The 15,900-nt window shown below is 47.4% G+C and overlaps 8 protein-coding genes across 8 annotated transcripts; 5 read left to right on the forward strand and 3 right to left on the reverse strand.

Moving 5' to 3' along the window:
* The first annotated feature begins 54 nt into the window (after nt 1–54).
* Nucleotides 55–1,897, forward strand: F4822DRAFT_332285 (glycosyltransferase family 17 protein). The gene has a single exon (XM_051455668.1). The coding sequence runs from the start codon at nt 301–303 to the stop codon at nt 1,387–1,389; it is 1,089 nt and encodes a 362-aa protein (XP_051312782.1). The 5' UTR covers nt 55–300; the 3' UTR covers nt 1,390–1,897.
* On the forward strand, nt 1,898–3,280 carry F4822DRAFT_332286 (uncharacterized protein). The gene is made up of 5 exons (XM_051455669.1): nt 1,898–2,378; nt 2,544–2,748; nt 2,823–2,882; nt 3,007–3,125; nt 3,181–3,280. Exons 2-5 carry the CDS (start codon nt 2,570–2,572, stop codon nt 3,258–3,260), a joined length of 438 nt encoding a protein of 145 aa, XP_051312783.1. The 5' UTR covers nt 1,898–2,378; nt 2,544–2,569; the 3' UTR covers nt 3,261–3,280.
* A 649-nt stretch (nt 3,281–3,929) lies between these two features.
* F4822DRAFT_332296 (uncharacterized protein) lies at nt 3,930–4,874 on the forward strand. Its single transcript, XM_051455671.1, has 2 exons — nt 3,930–4,367; nt 4,463–4,874. The coding sequence occupies exons 1-2, from the start codon at nt 4,131–4,133 to the stop codon at nt 4,769–4,771; spliced, it is 546 nt and encodes a 181-aa protein (XP_051312784.1). The 5' UTR covers nt 3,930–4,130; the 3' UTR covers nt 4,772–4,874.
* Nucleotides 4,823–6,607, reverse strand: F4822DRAFT_332309 (tartrate dehydrogenase). The gene is made up of 2 exons (XM_051455672.1): nt 5,833–6,607; nt 4,823–5,711 (listed from the first exon to the last, which is right to left on the reverse strand). The coding sequence occupies exons 1-2, from the start codon at nt 6,188–6,190 to the stop codon at nt 4,978–4,980; spliced, it is 1,092 nt and encodes a 363-aa protein (XP_051312785.1). The 5' UTR covers nt 6,191–6,607; the 3' UTR covers nt 4,823–4,977.
* Nucleotides 6,608–6,628: 21 nt separating this feature from the next.
* F4822DRAFT_332293 (leucyl-tRNA synthetase, cytoplasmic) lies at nt 6,629–10,645 on the reverse strand. The gene is made up of 4 exons (XM_051455670.1): nt 10,493–10,645; nt 8,198–10,429; nt 8,044–8,146; nt 6,629–7,972 (listed from the first exon to the last, which is right to left on the reverse strand). The coding sequence occupies exons 1-4, from the start codon at nt 10,551–10,553 to the stop codon at nt 7,015–7,017; spliced, it is 3,354 nt and encodes a 1,117-aa protein (XP_051312786.1). The 5' UTR covers nt 10,554–10,645; the 3' UTR covers nt 6,629–7,014.
* A 100-nt stretch (nt 10,646–10,745) lies between these two features.
* F4822DRAFT_445118 (fungal-specific transcription factor domain-containing protein) lies at nt 10,746–13,093 on the reverse strand (the record flags this gene model as incomplete). Its single annotated transcript, XM_051463343.1, has 1 exon — nt 10,746–13,093. The coding sequence occupies one exon, from the start codon at nt 13,091–13,093 to the stop codon at nt 11,144–11,146; it is 1,950 nt and encodes a 649-aa protein (XP_051312787.1). The 3' UTR covers nt 10,746–11,143.
* Nucleotides 13,094–13,329: 236 nt separating this feature from the next.
* On the forward strand, nt 13,330–14,754 carry F4822DRAFT_332324 (uncharacterized protein). The gene is made up of 2 exons (XM_051455673.1): nt 13,330–14,007; nt 14,075–14,754. Exons 1-2 carry the CDS (start codon nt 13,518–13,520, stop codon nt 14,542–14,544), a joined length of 960 nt encoding a protein of 319 aa, XP_051312788.1. The 5' UTR covers nt 13,330–13,517; the 3' UTR covers nt 14,545–14,754.
* Nucleotides 14,630–15,878, forward strand: F4822DRAFT_411894 (RraA-like protein). Its single transcript, XM_051458901.1, has 3 exons — nt 14,630–15,015; nt 15,082–15,423; nt 15,489–15,878. The coding sequence occupies exons 1-3, from the start codon at nt 14,965–14,967 to the stop codon at nt 15,759–15,761; spliced, it is 666 nt and encodes a 221-aa protein (XP_051312789.1). The 5' UTR covers nt 14,630–14,964; the 3' UTR covers nt 15,762–15,878.
* Nucleotides 15,879–15,900: the final 22 nt, after the last annotated feature.

Here is a 15,900-nt window from a genome sequence, read left to right on the forward strand (position 1 = left end):
CTGGCAGACATAATCTGGCAGGTGATTAATAAGATTAGATAAGTAAAATAACAGGGATCTACAAATCGCTAGGTAACATACCGTCGCGTTGGATGACACGACAGCCTCCCTTTTCAGCTTACTCAGGTGAGAGAAGTCATCCAGTAGAGTTCGCCTTGGCTGCATACCACCAACACACCAACGACGGTACAACCCGTTCTCCCGTGGGACTTGGTCGCTAAACTCTAATCCTGTGACGGTGACTGTGACAAGACCTCGATTACGTACGTGTATCGTCTTACGGTACATGTACCAACATCCATGGCACTCGCACGGAGATCGAGCACCCGATTGGCCATCATCTTCACATTCCTCTGTGTGCTACTGATCTGGTTGAACCCTAACTGGACCGATCGAACTATACATCATACCTTTCTTTTCGACCCTAAAAAGATAGATGTATCCGATGCTGCCGAGACCCGAAATCTGTGCCGACAACATGGGTGGTCTCCTTTCCCTAACCCAGCCGGAAGGAAGGTCTACGACTTGATCATGATAAATACCGAACTGGATTGGTTGGAAATCCGGCTAAACTCCACCTATCCTTATGTCGACTACTTTGTCATTGTCGAGTCCAAGAAGACCTTTACTAATCACGATAAGCCTTTGGTCATCAAGGACAATCTTGACCAATTTGCGGCTTATCGGGATAAGATTATCTACCATGAGCTCGAAATTCCCGAAGATTTTCATTCGGAACGCGAGAATCCATGTTGGGACTTCGAGGATCTCCAGAGGAATGCTATGTACACTCAAGTATTCCCACAGCTGACGGGGGCCAAAGCACCTGATACAGGTGATGTCATCATCGTAGCCGACGTCGATGAAATTGTTCGCCCAGAAACCTTGGTAGTACTGAAATCGTGTAATTTCCCTCGTCGGCTTACGCTCCGAAGTCATTTCTACTACTACAGCTTCCAATATCTCCACAAGGGTACTCAATGGGCACATCCTCAAGCGACATACTATCAAGGCTGGAGGACCATTCTGCCTGTCAATCTACGCAACTCGGATGGCAATCTCCAACCTTTAGTCAGGCTAGAGAAGGGCGATCTCTGGAGCGCGGGATGGCACTGTTCGACGTGTTTCTCCACAGTGAACGAAGTCTTGACTAAATTGTCATCCTTCTCGCACATCTGGCTCAACCAAGAGGGTTACCGTGACCCTAATCGCATCGCGGACCGTGTAAGGAGCGGAAAAGACCTGTGGGATCGAGAAACCGAGCAGTACGAAAGGATAAATAATAATACGGACATACCAAAAGGGCTATTAGGAAACCCGGAAAAGTTCTCGTATCTCCTAAACAGAGATGGTCCGACGGCCGGGTTCAGGGATTATCCTCCACGGTAGCGGCGGCTTCGGCTGATTCCGATGTGTTATAAAATGTGCAATTAATATGGTGCGACTTAGATGGAAGTAACGAAGCATTTGTACGATTTGCGTGGCGGGGTGTTTATGGATTCCGGTACATCGTTACTCGGTTCGAGAGCCTTACGCGCTTGGAGGAGCATCAAGAACTGGGGCGAATATTAATTATTAGAAGCAGCATAATCCATGGCGTTGGTAAGAAGCCACAATTGGCTTAGAATGGGGTTTCAATTCTCTTTGTAATACAAGGTGCAGGAGTTTGGATTGCATAATACTAATATTATTTTCCTCTGGGTCCTGAATACCTATCCTCGACTTCGTCAATGATATCCAGAATAGTCATCATTAATACGATTAGTTACCCTCAAAAGCACCCCCGAATGTGTCCTCGCTTCAGAGGCTCTATCGTCGTTCCCGATCTGGGAAGGCAATTCCTAACCCAAGACGCGGGTGCTCTTGAAGGATGAGACTTCATTTAGCTGTAACTTACGGGTTGAACAGCTGCAACTTCGCTATGAAACTATTTCGCGCTACGAACCTTAGGAAGATAAGGAGGGGAATTTGGGCACGCTATGTTTCGACTGCCGTGGGGCATAGTATATTATAGACAATGGGGAAGGCGTGACTGGTCAAAAAACATCCGAATGCCTACTATCGTGTGATCTGGAGAAAAAAGGTTTACAGGGGTTCTCCGTTCCCGAAGTTATAGTTCCTGCTGTTTTGGAGGTTAAATATCTCGCCGTTGTTTCGTCGGTTCCAGGCAAGTATCGTGGCCATCCCACAGCTTCACCCCTCTTCTTTCTACCACATATTCGGAGGGTTCACGCGCAACAAATGGACAACATAGCAACAGCAAACAGTACTCCACGCGCCTCACGCGTAGTTTGACAGGTCTTCCAATCGCAAATTCCGTTTATTCTAGGTATTCCCTGTGCCTGTTAAAGTTGTGCGCCCAATAGCAATCAAATACGGTACGTATTCTCTTTCAGTCCCAATCCACCCCAAATTTGAATACTCTGAACCCACCCAACTCGCTCAATTTCACTCAACTCAGTTCTTAAAATTCCTTGCGCCAGTACCTATTCAGTAATCAAGCACCCCAAATAAGCAAGGGCAACGGCTAATATTACCACAAGTTTACTACGTTAAGAACGACGCAACAATGTCACTAATAGCCATCGCCATCGCCATCGCTGTCTTCCTCGGCGCTATCGGCCGCCTGGTCAACGCCCAGGGCCTCGTCACCAACTGCACTTGGCAAACTGGCCTTCTTGAGGGCAGTTTCCTCGGCATGTATTGCAACAACGACGACTGGGCTGAGTACGCCTACGATTGGACCTGGTAAGCTACCCCCCAATATGGAAAATCTACTGATCTGAAGAGGGCAACGACTAACCGACGTACCAATTTTCTAGGTTTGATACCAACAATTGTCTCATCAACTACGGCGGCAAGTTGTATCCCTCATACCCGAGGTACGTGTTTTCCCTCTACTACCTTTCTCTTCTCCAGCATAGCTGCTTGCCTGGTCACCCTAAATTGTTTCTGGCGCCGAATTGTATGCGTATATAGGTACTAACATAAATCTCGGTAACGTAGCGGAAACTACTGGTCAACCTGTGACAATTGTACGATTCGCGGCAGTAACTTCGACTTCCTCCTAAACTGCCTCTGTATCGATTCCAACGGCCACCTTGCTCCGACTTCCTACGATCTCAGTAAGTTTCCTCGTACTACTCTTTTATTATCCCGGAAATTGACTTATTTTTCTAGACGGATTGATCTGGAACCACAACGGCGCCCTGGGTTGCTTCGATCATATCGGCAACAAGACCCACGTAGGCCCGTTCTAGGCTGTAGTCACCTCGTTATGGCGCACATTACGGATCGGTTTAGGAGACGGAAGGCGGAGACATCGCAAGGGAATACCGGCTTGAATTGTGAATCTGGTTGAGGTATATGTTCGCTTTGGCCTCGGAACCGAGGAAGCTGCCTAAGTCTCGGTCCGCCATAGCTAGGAAGTACATATCATGAATACTCACGTTTGATTTACTGACCCCATATCGACTTAACCAAATTATACAGTGATGCCGCTATCTAGGTAAACAATAGATACCTTAGTGACCATTTTATTCACTCCTCTCATAGATATTGAATCGGCCGGAGATCAGCGACAATTATACCGGCCGCCCGCTCCCCTGGTAGCCGCCGTTGTTCCTACTCCATCACCACGCTGTCGTGGAGGTTGTGGGGTTGTCGGCGCTAAACGTGTAGCTCACAAAGAATCCCTGTACCCCTGCGCGACGAATATTTGACGATGGAGTCTCTCATCTCTGGAGTGGGTCATCCACCTACCGAAAGGAGGGAGGTAGGGCTGATTTATTATGCAGACTACTCTTTTTGACTATAATAATACCCACTTATGTAATAGGGGCTAGTATACGATAGCTACATTGTAATAACGCCGTGAGCGAATAGCAAGGACGGGTTGGATTAGTACCATCCATCGCTCGCTCAAATATATTAAATTAGCTTCTATAGGCCTTGTATGAGATAGCCTAGGGGCGATTTAATAAAATGTGAATAGCGTCGTTTTTTTATTTTCTCCCTGACCTTTTGTTATTTACACTGCTTCGTCGTTGTTGCAAATCTGTCCATATTTTTTTGGACTTACGCTCATTAAACCAACATACTCACTTAGTCACTCATTTGATTTATTTAAAATGCCTTCTCTTCGAAACATCGTTATCGCCCTTGCCGGCCTCAGCGCCGTATCCGCGAGGAGCTTATATAATCTCCACCGCCCTTATGGTATCCCGCCGAAGCAGATTCCGTCCCGCTCGACTGGTACTGGACCCACGGGTTTTCTTACTATAGATAAGCATGCGTCGACTGGAGATCATGAAGTCCACGCTGCCTTCGCCGCAGCGGACGGTAGTATTTACAGCTCTTGTCTAGAGGTAAGCTCATCACCTCTTCCTAGACTAACTCTACTTTTCCGATGTGCATGGGAGGATATCGCCTCCGCTTTTACTAATGTTACGCCTCTCTATAGGACACCACAGCCACAGTCTCCGATTGCCAAGCTGTTATCGGCGATATCCGGGCCAACAACGGAAGCATCAAGGTGGCCAGCGGTTTCTGCTTGAACTGGTGGGAGGGCGCGTGCATGGGGCGAGTCTGCGCCGGAAAGGGACAGGACGTATGGGCTGGAAACTCTTCTTGGATCGCGGATACGATGACTACGTCGATTCTGGATAGCTGTGTTAGCAATGGGAAGGCTGGTGCGGCTGGCGATTGCGCCGATGTGGAGAGTACATGTGGCACGTATAGACTCGAGTTGTTGACCTACACGGGGGCTTAAATGGGGAACGATCTTGGGTGATGTTTCCCCTTGGTATCTAACTTCGTCACAGGACGTCAATAAAGGGAGGAATTCAAACCCGGTGATAGAACCACCAATGAAAGAACCAAGTTGAAATGCATGACTCAGACTCGATCACCGGCTCATGGAATAGTAGGGTTTAAAATTCACCACTATGTCTGTCCTGCGCTCTCGCTTTAAGAACTTTACTTCCCAGCAGCCAGAATCTCCGCCTCAATCGCTTCGCCTAAACTCTTCGTCGTGCCCTTCCCTCCCATATCCGCTGTAACAACACTCTGTTCTCCCCTCTCCAGTACCTTCTCAATCGCACTCAGTACGGCTTCTGCCGCTTCAAGATGTCCGAAGTGTTCAAGCAACATCTGACCCGCCCAAATCATACCAACCGGGTTCGCAATTCCCTTACCCGCAATATCCGGCGCGGAACCATGAACCGGCTCGAAAAGACTCGGAAACTTCAAATCGGGGTTAACATTCGCAGACGGCGCAATCCCAATCGTGCCCGTACAAGCCGGTCCCAAATCCGAAAGAATATCCCCAAACAAATTACTTCCCACAACAACATCAAAGATCCCCGGTCTCTGCACAAAATGCGCCGTCAGAATATCGATATGATATTTATCCACATCGATCTCCGGATAATCCTTCGCCATCTCGCGGACACGGGAATCCCAATATGGCATCGTGATGCTGATACCGTTGCTCTTAGTCGCGCTGGTAAGGCGTTTCCGAGGCCGACGTTGCGCGAGATCAAAAGCGTAGCGAAGGACGCGGTCGACACCTACACGCGTCATGACTGTTTCCTGGATGACGGTTTCGCGCTCAGTGCCTTCGAAGATTTTGCCCCCGATGCTGCTGTACTCGCCTTCTGTGTTCTCACGCACGATCCAAAAATCGATGTCGCCGGGCTTGCGACCAGCCACTTTTGTGGTGTTAGCATCGCATTAATTTTAAATATAAATTGACTGGAAATATCTGAAAAAAAAAAAAAAAAAAAAAAAAAAAAGAGAAGAGGCTTGATAGAGCGTATAATAAATACTTACGGGGACATTTAACACCCGCAAGCAACCGACACGGGCGCAAATTAATATACTGATCAAACTCCCTCCTAAACTTCAACAAGCTCCCCCACAGCGTGACCTCATCCGGGACCAGATCCGGCATACCCACCGCGCCAAAATAAATTGCATCAAAGCCCAGCAACGTCTCCTTCCAATCCTGCGGCAGCATATCACCATGTTTCTGATAAAAAGCGCAACTCGCAAAATCGAACGTCTCGAATTGTAACGCGATACCAAACACCTTAGCCGCAGCTTCAAGACACCGGACCCCGTACGGCATGACCTCGGTACCGATGCCGTCGCCGGGGATCACGGCGATTTTCAGTGGAGACTTGGACATCTTGGCTGCAGATAATGAACGAATAAATACCTATTGGCCAGATGTTGAATATTGTGGTATAAAAGAAGGAAAGTAAAGTTAAAGGAAGTCCGAGATCTCCCCCTCTCCGGATGTTTGAATAACTACCTAGGTAGAGATACCCCACTGTTGGCTTCGCTGCCATTGCCCCGTTCGCGGGGTCGGTCCGAAGAGCGGCACAGTTGCGGATGTTGATAGCCCGATTAGTAAACAACAGTATTTCGTAGGTACTGTCCATAATAGGTAAGCAATCATAAAGCAACCAGGAAACCATCGGAGTGTTCCGAAATTTTCCTATTTTATGTATATTTAGCATCTGTCTCGTTGCCGTGCATCCGTTCCTTACCGTCGTTCTTATGTGGGGTTTACTAGCGAGGCGGGTAATATTGCGTGCTACCAAATGTGTAGATATGTATCTTATAGAGACACCTCCTTGATTTCAAGAAAATAGCGGTATCTTTATCGAGTATTTGTTTCATCCGGATGTTTTAATGTTCATCATCTTTTCTTAGGCCATAAGTGAGGGGCTTCACACACTCTACGGAGGCAGGATGAAGCTATCTAGGCGAGATACAGTAATAACCGTAGCCGAAACAAGTAATCCGTATCCTACAGTTTTCTTAGACCATATGAAGGAATAATCGGAAAACATCCGCTTCCATCAGTACCATCCTGTCCGTGGCCTGGCCATCGTAGCGGGCCCTTCTAGCGGGAGTTGGCTAGTCCCCACACGATCGAAGCTATCGCGATACAACGGTACGGGACCGTTCCCCTTTTTTTAGGCGGCAGAAATTCATCTATCTTGTCTACGCCGCAATGTTCTCGAATAGGAAAGACGGTTGGCCCGGCTGTGCCTGTTCGGCAATTTGGGACTTGATCTCGACGTCACCGCCGTTCAGGAGATCTGAACCCGTCTTGCTGCCTTCGGTGACTAAGATAACATCGATAGCCGACAGGCCTGCTGCTCGTTTAAGGCCAGGCACCATGGCTGTGACTATCTTCAGCTCGTCAAATGCTAACTTGCGCTCTGCCACGACACTAATCGGCTCTCCTTCATTGAGGCGTTTCTTGAGACGTTGAACGAAAGGCATCGCGTCCTTCACCTTCCCTATCTTGCTGATGCGACCGAGAAGCTCCTTGTCGGTGCACTTCTGCTTCTTGGTTTCCGGATCCCATACCTCCTTGATGAGGTCGATGGAGTCGTTTTGCCACTTAGGGAACTCCTTTGTTATGAAAACGGTGAGCTTCTTTGGCTTCTTGGGATCGAAGTTGGCCTGCTTTCCCTTAGCCATCTTCTTGATCTGTGCCGCCTCAGCTGACGTAATGTTGGACTGTGTTGTCAAAACATAAGTACGAGCAGCGCTAAGTCCGGGATTGTTTTCTGGAACCTCGGGCCAACGAGCTAGCTGTATTGTCTTGGATTCGTGGAGAATCTCAAGCCAGATATACTCAGACCAATGCGGAGCAATTGGTGTGAGAGATAAGGCTTGAAGTCGAATATACTTAAATACCAACTCCTTATTCATTGGAATTCCTGCGGCGGCGCAAGACCCTCTGTAGATATCCTTGGCGTTAGTAAGATCGTAGAAGCAAGACTTAAGAGCCATTTTGTAGTTAGTCTCCTCGTAGTGGTGTCGCGCTTCGCGTAGTAGAGTGTTCATCTCGTTATCGAATAGCGCGTCCTCAAAGTCATTCTTTTTGGTTCGGAGTTCTTGGCTATTAGCCATTTCCTCGCACCATTCTTTTAGAGTGTGTAGTCGAAGGCTAGGTAGACATAATTCGTTAGCAACACAAGTTTTACTTCCTTTACCAGTAGCGATATCGGGAAGACTTACACGGTGTTGTCAGCGACGTCCTCAACGAAGTTCGAATCGGAAATGGTATCTCCGGCGTCTGCTAGGGCGATACGAGACGCGTCGGCGCCGAATTTCTTCACAACTACGAGAACGTTAGCAAATATATATAAACCAAATCAGAACATAAACTTACCATCATCGAGAGTCATAAAGTTACCAGTACTCTTCGACATCTTCTCACCGTTAAGCTGAAGGTGGCCGTTTACTCGGATAGATTGGATCCAATATTCCCTAGGGAATAGTGCAATGTGGTTATACAGAGCAAACGTAAGATGGTTGTTGATCAAATCCTTACCACTCACTCTCAGATCGAGAGGGTAGAAGTATTCGAATTCACGACGCATCGACTCGAGGGTCTCTTTGGGGATCTTTGACTTGGTCACAAGGTCGTCGGTGAATTCAGTACGGCAAAAGATATAATCCCAAATCTCATCGATCATCTGATCTGGAGAAATATTACCGGTTCCCTTTTCTCGCCCGAATAGATCACTGTGGAGGAAGTGAGCTACCGTGTAGTAGGCCATGTAGATTGTGGAGTCACTCAAACTTTCTACGAGGAATTCCGGTGCCCACGGGAGTTTTGAGCCTAGACCGTATGTTCTTGCGCACGCCCACTGCTTGAGCCAGTCAAGTACACCCATGAAAGCGTTCCGGGTATCGTTGGAATATGTGTTGAGACCCTTTCCATCCTTGTTCTCAACATATTCGGTAGCAATTGCGCGCCACGAATCTTCGCCATAGTCGATGTAGTACTGCTCCATGAGTGCCACAGTACATTCATCACCACTTCTGCTAACAACCTTGTTTTCGGGTTCTGCGTATTCGAAGGCAAGGCCGGCTTCGATAAGCTGCGCGCGAACCTTGGGCTTCGCGTCTGCTACTTTCTCACCCTTGAAGTCTCCCACAAGCATATGACCCTGGTAGAAGCCCTCCTTGTATGCCAACTCCTTAGCCTCCTTGAGTTGCTTGACATCCTTCGGGGACGCAATCTTCAACTTCTTGACTAACTCAAGGGCGAGGAGATTAGAAGTGGGGGTTTTGATAATGGGGTGGATCTCTAGCTCTGCCCACTCCTTTTGAATCTTGTAATAATCGGCCTTCTTGGCTAGATCCGTTATTGTGGCATAGTCGTCGGGAGAGTCAGATGGCACGCACGTTACTACTCCTGTTCCTTTGGTTTCAAGGATTGTTTCCATAGGAAGAACCCGAACACCACTCTTGTGGAAGCTCAAAGGAGCGTCCACTAATGACCCAATAAGATCGGAGCCTAGGACTTCCGTTGCCTTCTTGATGACGCCTTCTTCGGCGAATATTTCTTGGTGAGACATGTTTCTAGCGGCTCTTTCGGTCATAACGTAATACTCGTTGGGGGCAGCTTCATAAACGCCGTAAGTGATCTTGGGCGCAACAAAGCAAGCTACTTGTCCATACATCGTCTCTGCTCGTAGGGTTGCTGGGACCAAGTACACTTTTGCGCCTCCTGACAGCTTCCCTTGCAGGGCTTCCTTGGCTTTCGAGGTGAACTCGAGAACCTCCATCTTAATTGCCACGTATATCTGCGGGTTGACGCCTTCTCCTTCGCTTCTGTCGTGATCCATGCAAGGCTGACCATCCTTGATGGAGTAAATTGTATGACGTTTACCGAACTTGATTTTGTCGAGTTCCTTTAGCCGGATCATCTGCCAACGGACGAACGCATCGAAGTACGGGTTGGCATCCGTCGTGACGAATTGTCTTCTCCAGTCGATTCGACTACCGAAGTTGCTAAGGTCGAGTTTGCAAAGGGGCGGGAAGTATTCGAGCCAATAGGCAGGGTCGGCGAAAAGATGTATTTGTTGAATGGGGATGCCCATAGCTTGCATGATCTGGAATTGGTACTTCATCTTGACCGATTTGGCGGCGGCCTTACCCTTCTTGGCGGTAAATTTAGTTACATCTTCCCTTTCTCTTTGGGCCGGCGCAGCAACTGTCTCGATGGGCTCTTCTTCCTCCTTGTATTTTTCAAACTCTTGACCAAACATCTCGACCTCCTTAACAAGCTTATCGGCGCAAGCCTTGATGGGAAGACCGGTACAATGGTAACCTTGGGGCCATAGGACGTTAATGCCCTTCATTCGGTTGTATCCGACGTGGAATTCGACCTTGCTGAAGGAAAAGGCATGGCCCACGTGTAGACGACCGTTTGTGTAGGGAAAAGCGATAGTACCGAAAAACTTGGGAAACTTCTCTCGTAATTCGGCTGCAGAGATGGAATGGAGGGGAATATCGGCAGTCGAAGGTGCATTGGCATTGAAGAGGCCTTGTTGCTCCCATTCTTGCTGGTACTTCTTCTCGATCGCGATGAGTGCGTCTCGCTTTTCGGTTCCTTCAAGGGTAAAAGTGTTAGATCTAGTATGGAAAAGTCAAGATGGAAAACTTTCTAGTTTACCTTTGAGGTCCTTGAGGGCTGCGTTTTGCAGCCCTTCCGCAACCTTTGCAGGATCAGCCATGATGGTTATACCTTATACCAGTTATATTGTTAAAATTATCTGGTAATAAAGGTAGGTTAGGCTGGCAAGAGATGACTACGAAGAAAAATAATTGAGTTTACCAGACCTGCATCGGTCCGTTCTAATGCTACACAAAGTTTAGAGTCATAGGCGCGGGAAGGAGGGGCTGAGGGGTAAGTACTTTTAAAAGAATATTACGCGGGTAATGTATTATGCATTAAAACAAATAAATCACACCATTTGTTTCATAATAGATTATCATCGTCTCGTAATTTTAATCTCCCTTCCATCTTGTTCGTCTTCGAAGCTATCCATTTATTATTCCTAACTTCTAGACTTGTAGGTGTTATACTATGGGTCTAGTCTTTATTCAAAATTTGCAAACACACTCTTTCCTCGTCCTTTAAACAAAGTTGAAGGGAAATCCTAACAATTAACAGTATGAAAGAGTGTCCTATCCCATAACCATGAGGCAAACTCATTAGGAATTAACGCCCCAGATTCCGACGCTACGGGTATCCCAACCCAATGTCCGTGATTCTAGATGTCTCTAGGTATAGATACGATTGACGTATCTTATAGCTTCCATTTCATAGGAATAGGTCGGTCCACATGCCTCCATTCATGTCAAATCCCTTAGCCAGCAACTCGTTCCAGGCTAAATCCACGCTTGGTGTTGGCTGCCCCTGTTGTGGGGGGTGTTGAGACTTGAGGCCGAACCATAGAAGGAATTCAGTATCGATCTCTTGGTCTACTGCCGGATCATTATCGAATATGTCCAAAATTGCTTTACCGAGACGCTCGATTATCTGAGCACTACTGTTGCCAACAGTCCTCCCGTTTGACATGTCGCGAAGCAATTTAGTGCAAAGAAGAATGTTGGATTCAGCTACCGGTTTAGTAAGTTCCTGACGGATGACTCGACTGGCTCGTAATGCGTGAAGCATCGTCACCGCTGCCATGAAAAGTGAATTCAGAGCTACGAAGGTGTACGTTATCTTGTTTCGAGCGTACAAGGCACTATAGCAGCTGATTAAGCTGATAGAAGAGTCGATACACAAACGAATTTCGTCGATTGTGTTGACCGTTGTTGCCCGTGATGGGCGGTGCAAAGTAATGACCGCTTGGTGGTAAGCGATCTGGAACCACTCGGGCGTCTGGAACATACACTGTTGGTTGAAGTAACGAGGTGCTCCTACTAGCCAATCATTGAACCGCAGGAGGTGCTGGTGACGGATTATCCCCAAGTCATCTTCTCCCCCTATATTGGTCTGTCCTACCGAATGGAAGACCTTATATGCATCCGTATATATGCGTCGCAGTTTGATAATATGGATGAATGTTGAGGTATCACTAGTAGATGGAATGAGGTTTGGCACGATTGGTAATTCAAGATTGGAAAGCTGGTCATCGGTGAGGGACTCAGGAAGCGGCATCGTAATGTCGGAATCTTGAATCCCTAGGGGTCGACCTAAGGCAACGGACATACTTCGATCCATGACATAGACACTCCACCATAACCTCTTGCGCATTTCAGCCTCCAGGACGTTACAGCCTTCAATGGCTTCTTGTCGGTGTAAGTCAATACCAACGGCTAATCGAAGAGCCAAGCCAACAGTGTACCACATATCCACATACTGCGGCTCATGACTCCCGTACATGGCGAGGAGCAGCAATGATTGGACACAGTCGATATCATCTGCGGCGAATACAGCTTCTAAACTTTGGGTCGCTATTTTGAAATAATCGTGATGCGAAAGTACGCTATCATCATCTAATACCGTCTTCTCCGCTGCAGCAATAGCAAGGACTATGTTGACCTGAAAGGAAGAAGGCGAACAATCCGATCGATTTTCGGAGAATGGGATGAAGTGTTTTTGAAGGAATGTAGGCTTATGAATAACTGGAAGTTGAGGCCAACGACGAGAAAAGAAAACGTCGATCAGCTGTGGCCAGACTGCCTGGCTCGAATTCCAAGATATTCCGTGTATAGAATGATCGGTGAGTGTACGGTCGTCAATATTTCCCCAGAGATGCCAAGGGCTACTCAAGAAGCCATTTTCGGAGGTTTTCCGAGGGAATGTAGGGCGTAATATACGCACCGTACAAGACTTCTCCACGGTTTCATCTCGATCTACTGATTGCGAGATTGTCGGCGATGGTGGGTTATATCCGTCAAGATTAGTCTGTGCATGAGATCTCTTCTCAGCAAGACGTGAAGTCAACTCTGCCACTTGATTGTTGAGAGCATTCACTTGTTCTCTTAACTCGGCGCAGTTGCAACTCGGGTTCCGACGCAAGAAGCGCTCAGATGGGACGCAAACGGCCCCCGCTGTCGAGCAAGGGGAGCAAGTCGGAAGTCTTCCGTCGCACTTCTGTTTCCGCTTTCTACAGCGACTACAAGCAGCTGCCCCTCGCTTCATGATCCGACGGCGCCTTTCCAAAGAGGAATGGTCTTCGGGCTCCATGATTTGAGAGACGGATTCCCCATCGGCATCTTGCCGATCGTCGTCTGAGTTATCTTCTCTGACCACCTCCATTTCCATTGGCCCTATATTCCCGACGGTTCCAATTAGAAATTTAAACATAATAGAATCTACTCCTCTCTCCACCGGCCATAGCTTTCACTATGTGCTATTGACCTGAAATCAAACATTTCTGATGGAAATAATTGAGCGAAGTGATGGTAGAATCTTCTAGGAGGGGGCTGGGAATGGCTGAAACCAACTCCGTCGGTGGCGTTAGTGATCTACCCCACCACTTTACGGGGACAACCCGCACTGGAGAATCGATCGGATGCATCCGATCAGTGGGTGGAAGGGTGGATGAAGTATCACACGCCTACTATTACATTTCGTAAAAACGCCGATGGTCAGGTATCGTCTCCTCAAAGAGTTGTAGAATCCAGAATTAACAATTTTCATAAGAAAATCTATCAATTTCACACTTCCTATTGTAGCAGTTATGGGCGGCGACAGACTGGATTACTTACTTCCCTCGGAGGTGTATGATACACATGTCCATGTATTCGATAGTCAATTAGGGCCTTATGATCCCGCTAGAGCCTACACACCTGAAGAAGCTCCCCTAAGAAGCCTACAAGGCTTTAGTGCAGGAATCAGCAGCACTGGGCTCCCAGCCAACTTGGTTCTAGTCCAGCCTTCACCTTATGGCGTCGATAATCGTGTTTTGCTTGCAGCATTGCAGAAATTACACAAGGACGGATCGCGGAATTGCCGCGCCATCGCAGTATTTGATCCGGAGTTAATATCAGACGCTGAATTGGGCTATATGCATGAACTTGGCGTTCGTGGCTTGAGATTGAATCTGCAGGCATCGGGGGGAGAAGTCAATCACGATGCCCTAATCAATGCGCTGGAAGTTGCTGCAGACAGGATAAAGCAGATGCCAGGCTGGAAGATTCAGATCTACTGTCCCGCGCAAACATGGGATGGTAAGCATTCAATTAGAACTTCGATACTTGCGACAAAGGGCGTACTGACTAGTCGGTTCCTTAATAGTGATATATGATACGATAATCAATCTTCCAGTTGAAGTTATCGCAGATCATTTTGGAGGGCTCAAGGGTTCCTCCAAATTGAATACAATCACTGACAACAAAACAAACGAAAACACTGCGCTCGAGCAGCTTGGTTTCCGTTCCCTTCTCAAACTAGCAGAGAAATCGCGCATATACATCAAATTATCAGGATTCTACCGCGCATCCAATTTGAGCGAGACCGGTTACAGCGATCTTGCTCCTATTGTTCGTACTCTGGTAAAACGAGTGTCCGATCGTCTTGTATGGGCCAGCGATTGGCCGCATACCGGTGAAGGAAAGGATCGCAAACCGGAAGATGCCCTCAATAAAACAGAACCTTTTAGAAGTATAGATAATTTGTTGATACTAAAGAAATTAAAGGAGTGGGTTGGAAACGATGAGGCTTGGTGTAAGATTATGGTATCTAACCCCAAAGCTCTCTACGCCTAGGAGAATACTACCTGGCAATCTAGATCATAATTGGATGTTATAATGCAACTTGAAACTCTCAATTGTGTATTGTAAGCAATCACTTAATTTCTTAGTAATTGTAATGTAACTCTATAACTTGGTTATTTTCTCCCCAAATCTTGTAGAATTTGGTTCTGAGGCAATTTCGGACCCGAGCCGGCGACTAGATAATTTGAGCCATCGGAAGAGGGCCGGAGGGAAGGTCCTACGTACCTACAAAGATCTCACGTGCAAGGACCCGAATCCTAATCCTACCTGGGCTACCTCCTAATCTCTTCTTCCCCTGCATCGTGACATGTGATCACACCTTTCCTGTTAAATTTCCAACCTCATTATTCTATTTATCTCCATTTGCTCTGCCCATCCTCCTTCCGCTTTAGCAAAAGTCAATTCGTAATCATGGCGTCCGCGGGAGCAATTCAAAAGTTACGCGCATTTGCTAGCTGTGACGTAGGTTGCTAATTGCCCCTCCATTGTATCGTCTAAGCGCGCATTGCTGATGTTCAAGATGAAAAGATTGGTGATGCATTGGTCAAGCTCAAGTACCCATTCGGGGGTTTCCTCGATGGTATCACTATGTGGTCACCCGATAGACGAGCCGGCCAAGCTAGAATGTTCGGCCCGGTGATCACCGTGAAGATGGTTGTGGTCAGCGACCGCGCAAGCCCCACGCCGGCACAACACTTTGCGGATTACAACGAGCAAGGGAAAGTCATGTACATCCAGCAACCGAAAGGACTACACTCGGCTTGCTGGGGCGGGCTCATGTCGACACGAGCCAGCCATGTCGGAGCTAGTGGTGTTGTAGTAGATGGGAGGATAAGAGATGTCAATGAACATCGGGAACTTGACTTCCCGGTAAGGAATCCTTTTCACAACCCACACGGCCAATTGAAATATACTGACACTGAATGCCACTTGAGGTATTCGCACGGGATACATCAATTCTAGGATCCAATACTTTTACTCGGGCATCTGAAATCAACATCCCACTTCAAGTCAATGGGGACCTCTGGGTCAATCCCGGCGACTACCTTATCGGAGATGCCGATGGTGTCGTAGCAGTACCTCCCTGGTTAATTGAATCTGTCGTGGAACTATGTGAAGAGCGAGCGGAGATTGACCGAAAGACCATTGAGGCCCTCAAGCGCGGGGAGCAGATGGGTCCGACTCTGAAGGCGTTACGGAAGCCGTAAGAAAATCACCAAAATTACCTAGTATATAGCTTGCAGGATTTGATTATTTCATCGGACTATAGTTTATTACGAAAAGTTACATATCTACTTGTATAAATCGAATCGATTTGAATTGAATCATGCTCATTTGGTGTGTCCT

This window comes from Hypoxylon trugodes (genome assembly GCF_022578975.1).
Source record: "Hypoxylon trugodes strain CBS 135444 unplaced genomic scaffold F4822scaffold_7, whole genome shotgun sequence".
Lineage (NCBI taxonomy): Eukaryota > Fungi > Ascomycota > Sordariomycetes > Xylariales > Hypoxylaceae > Hypoxylon > Hypoxylon trugodes.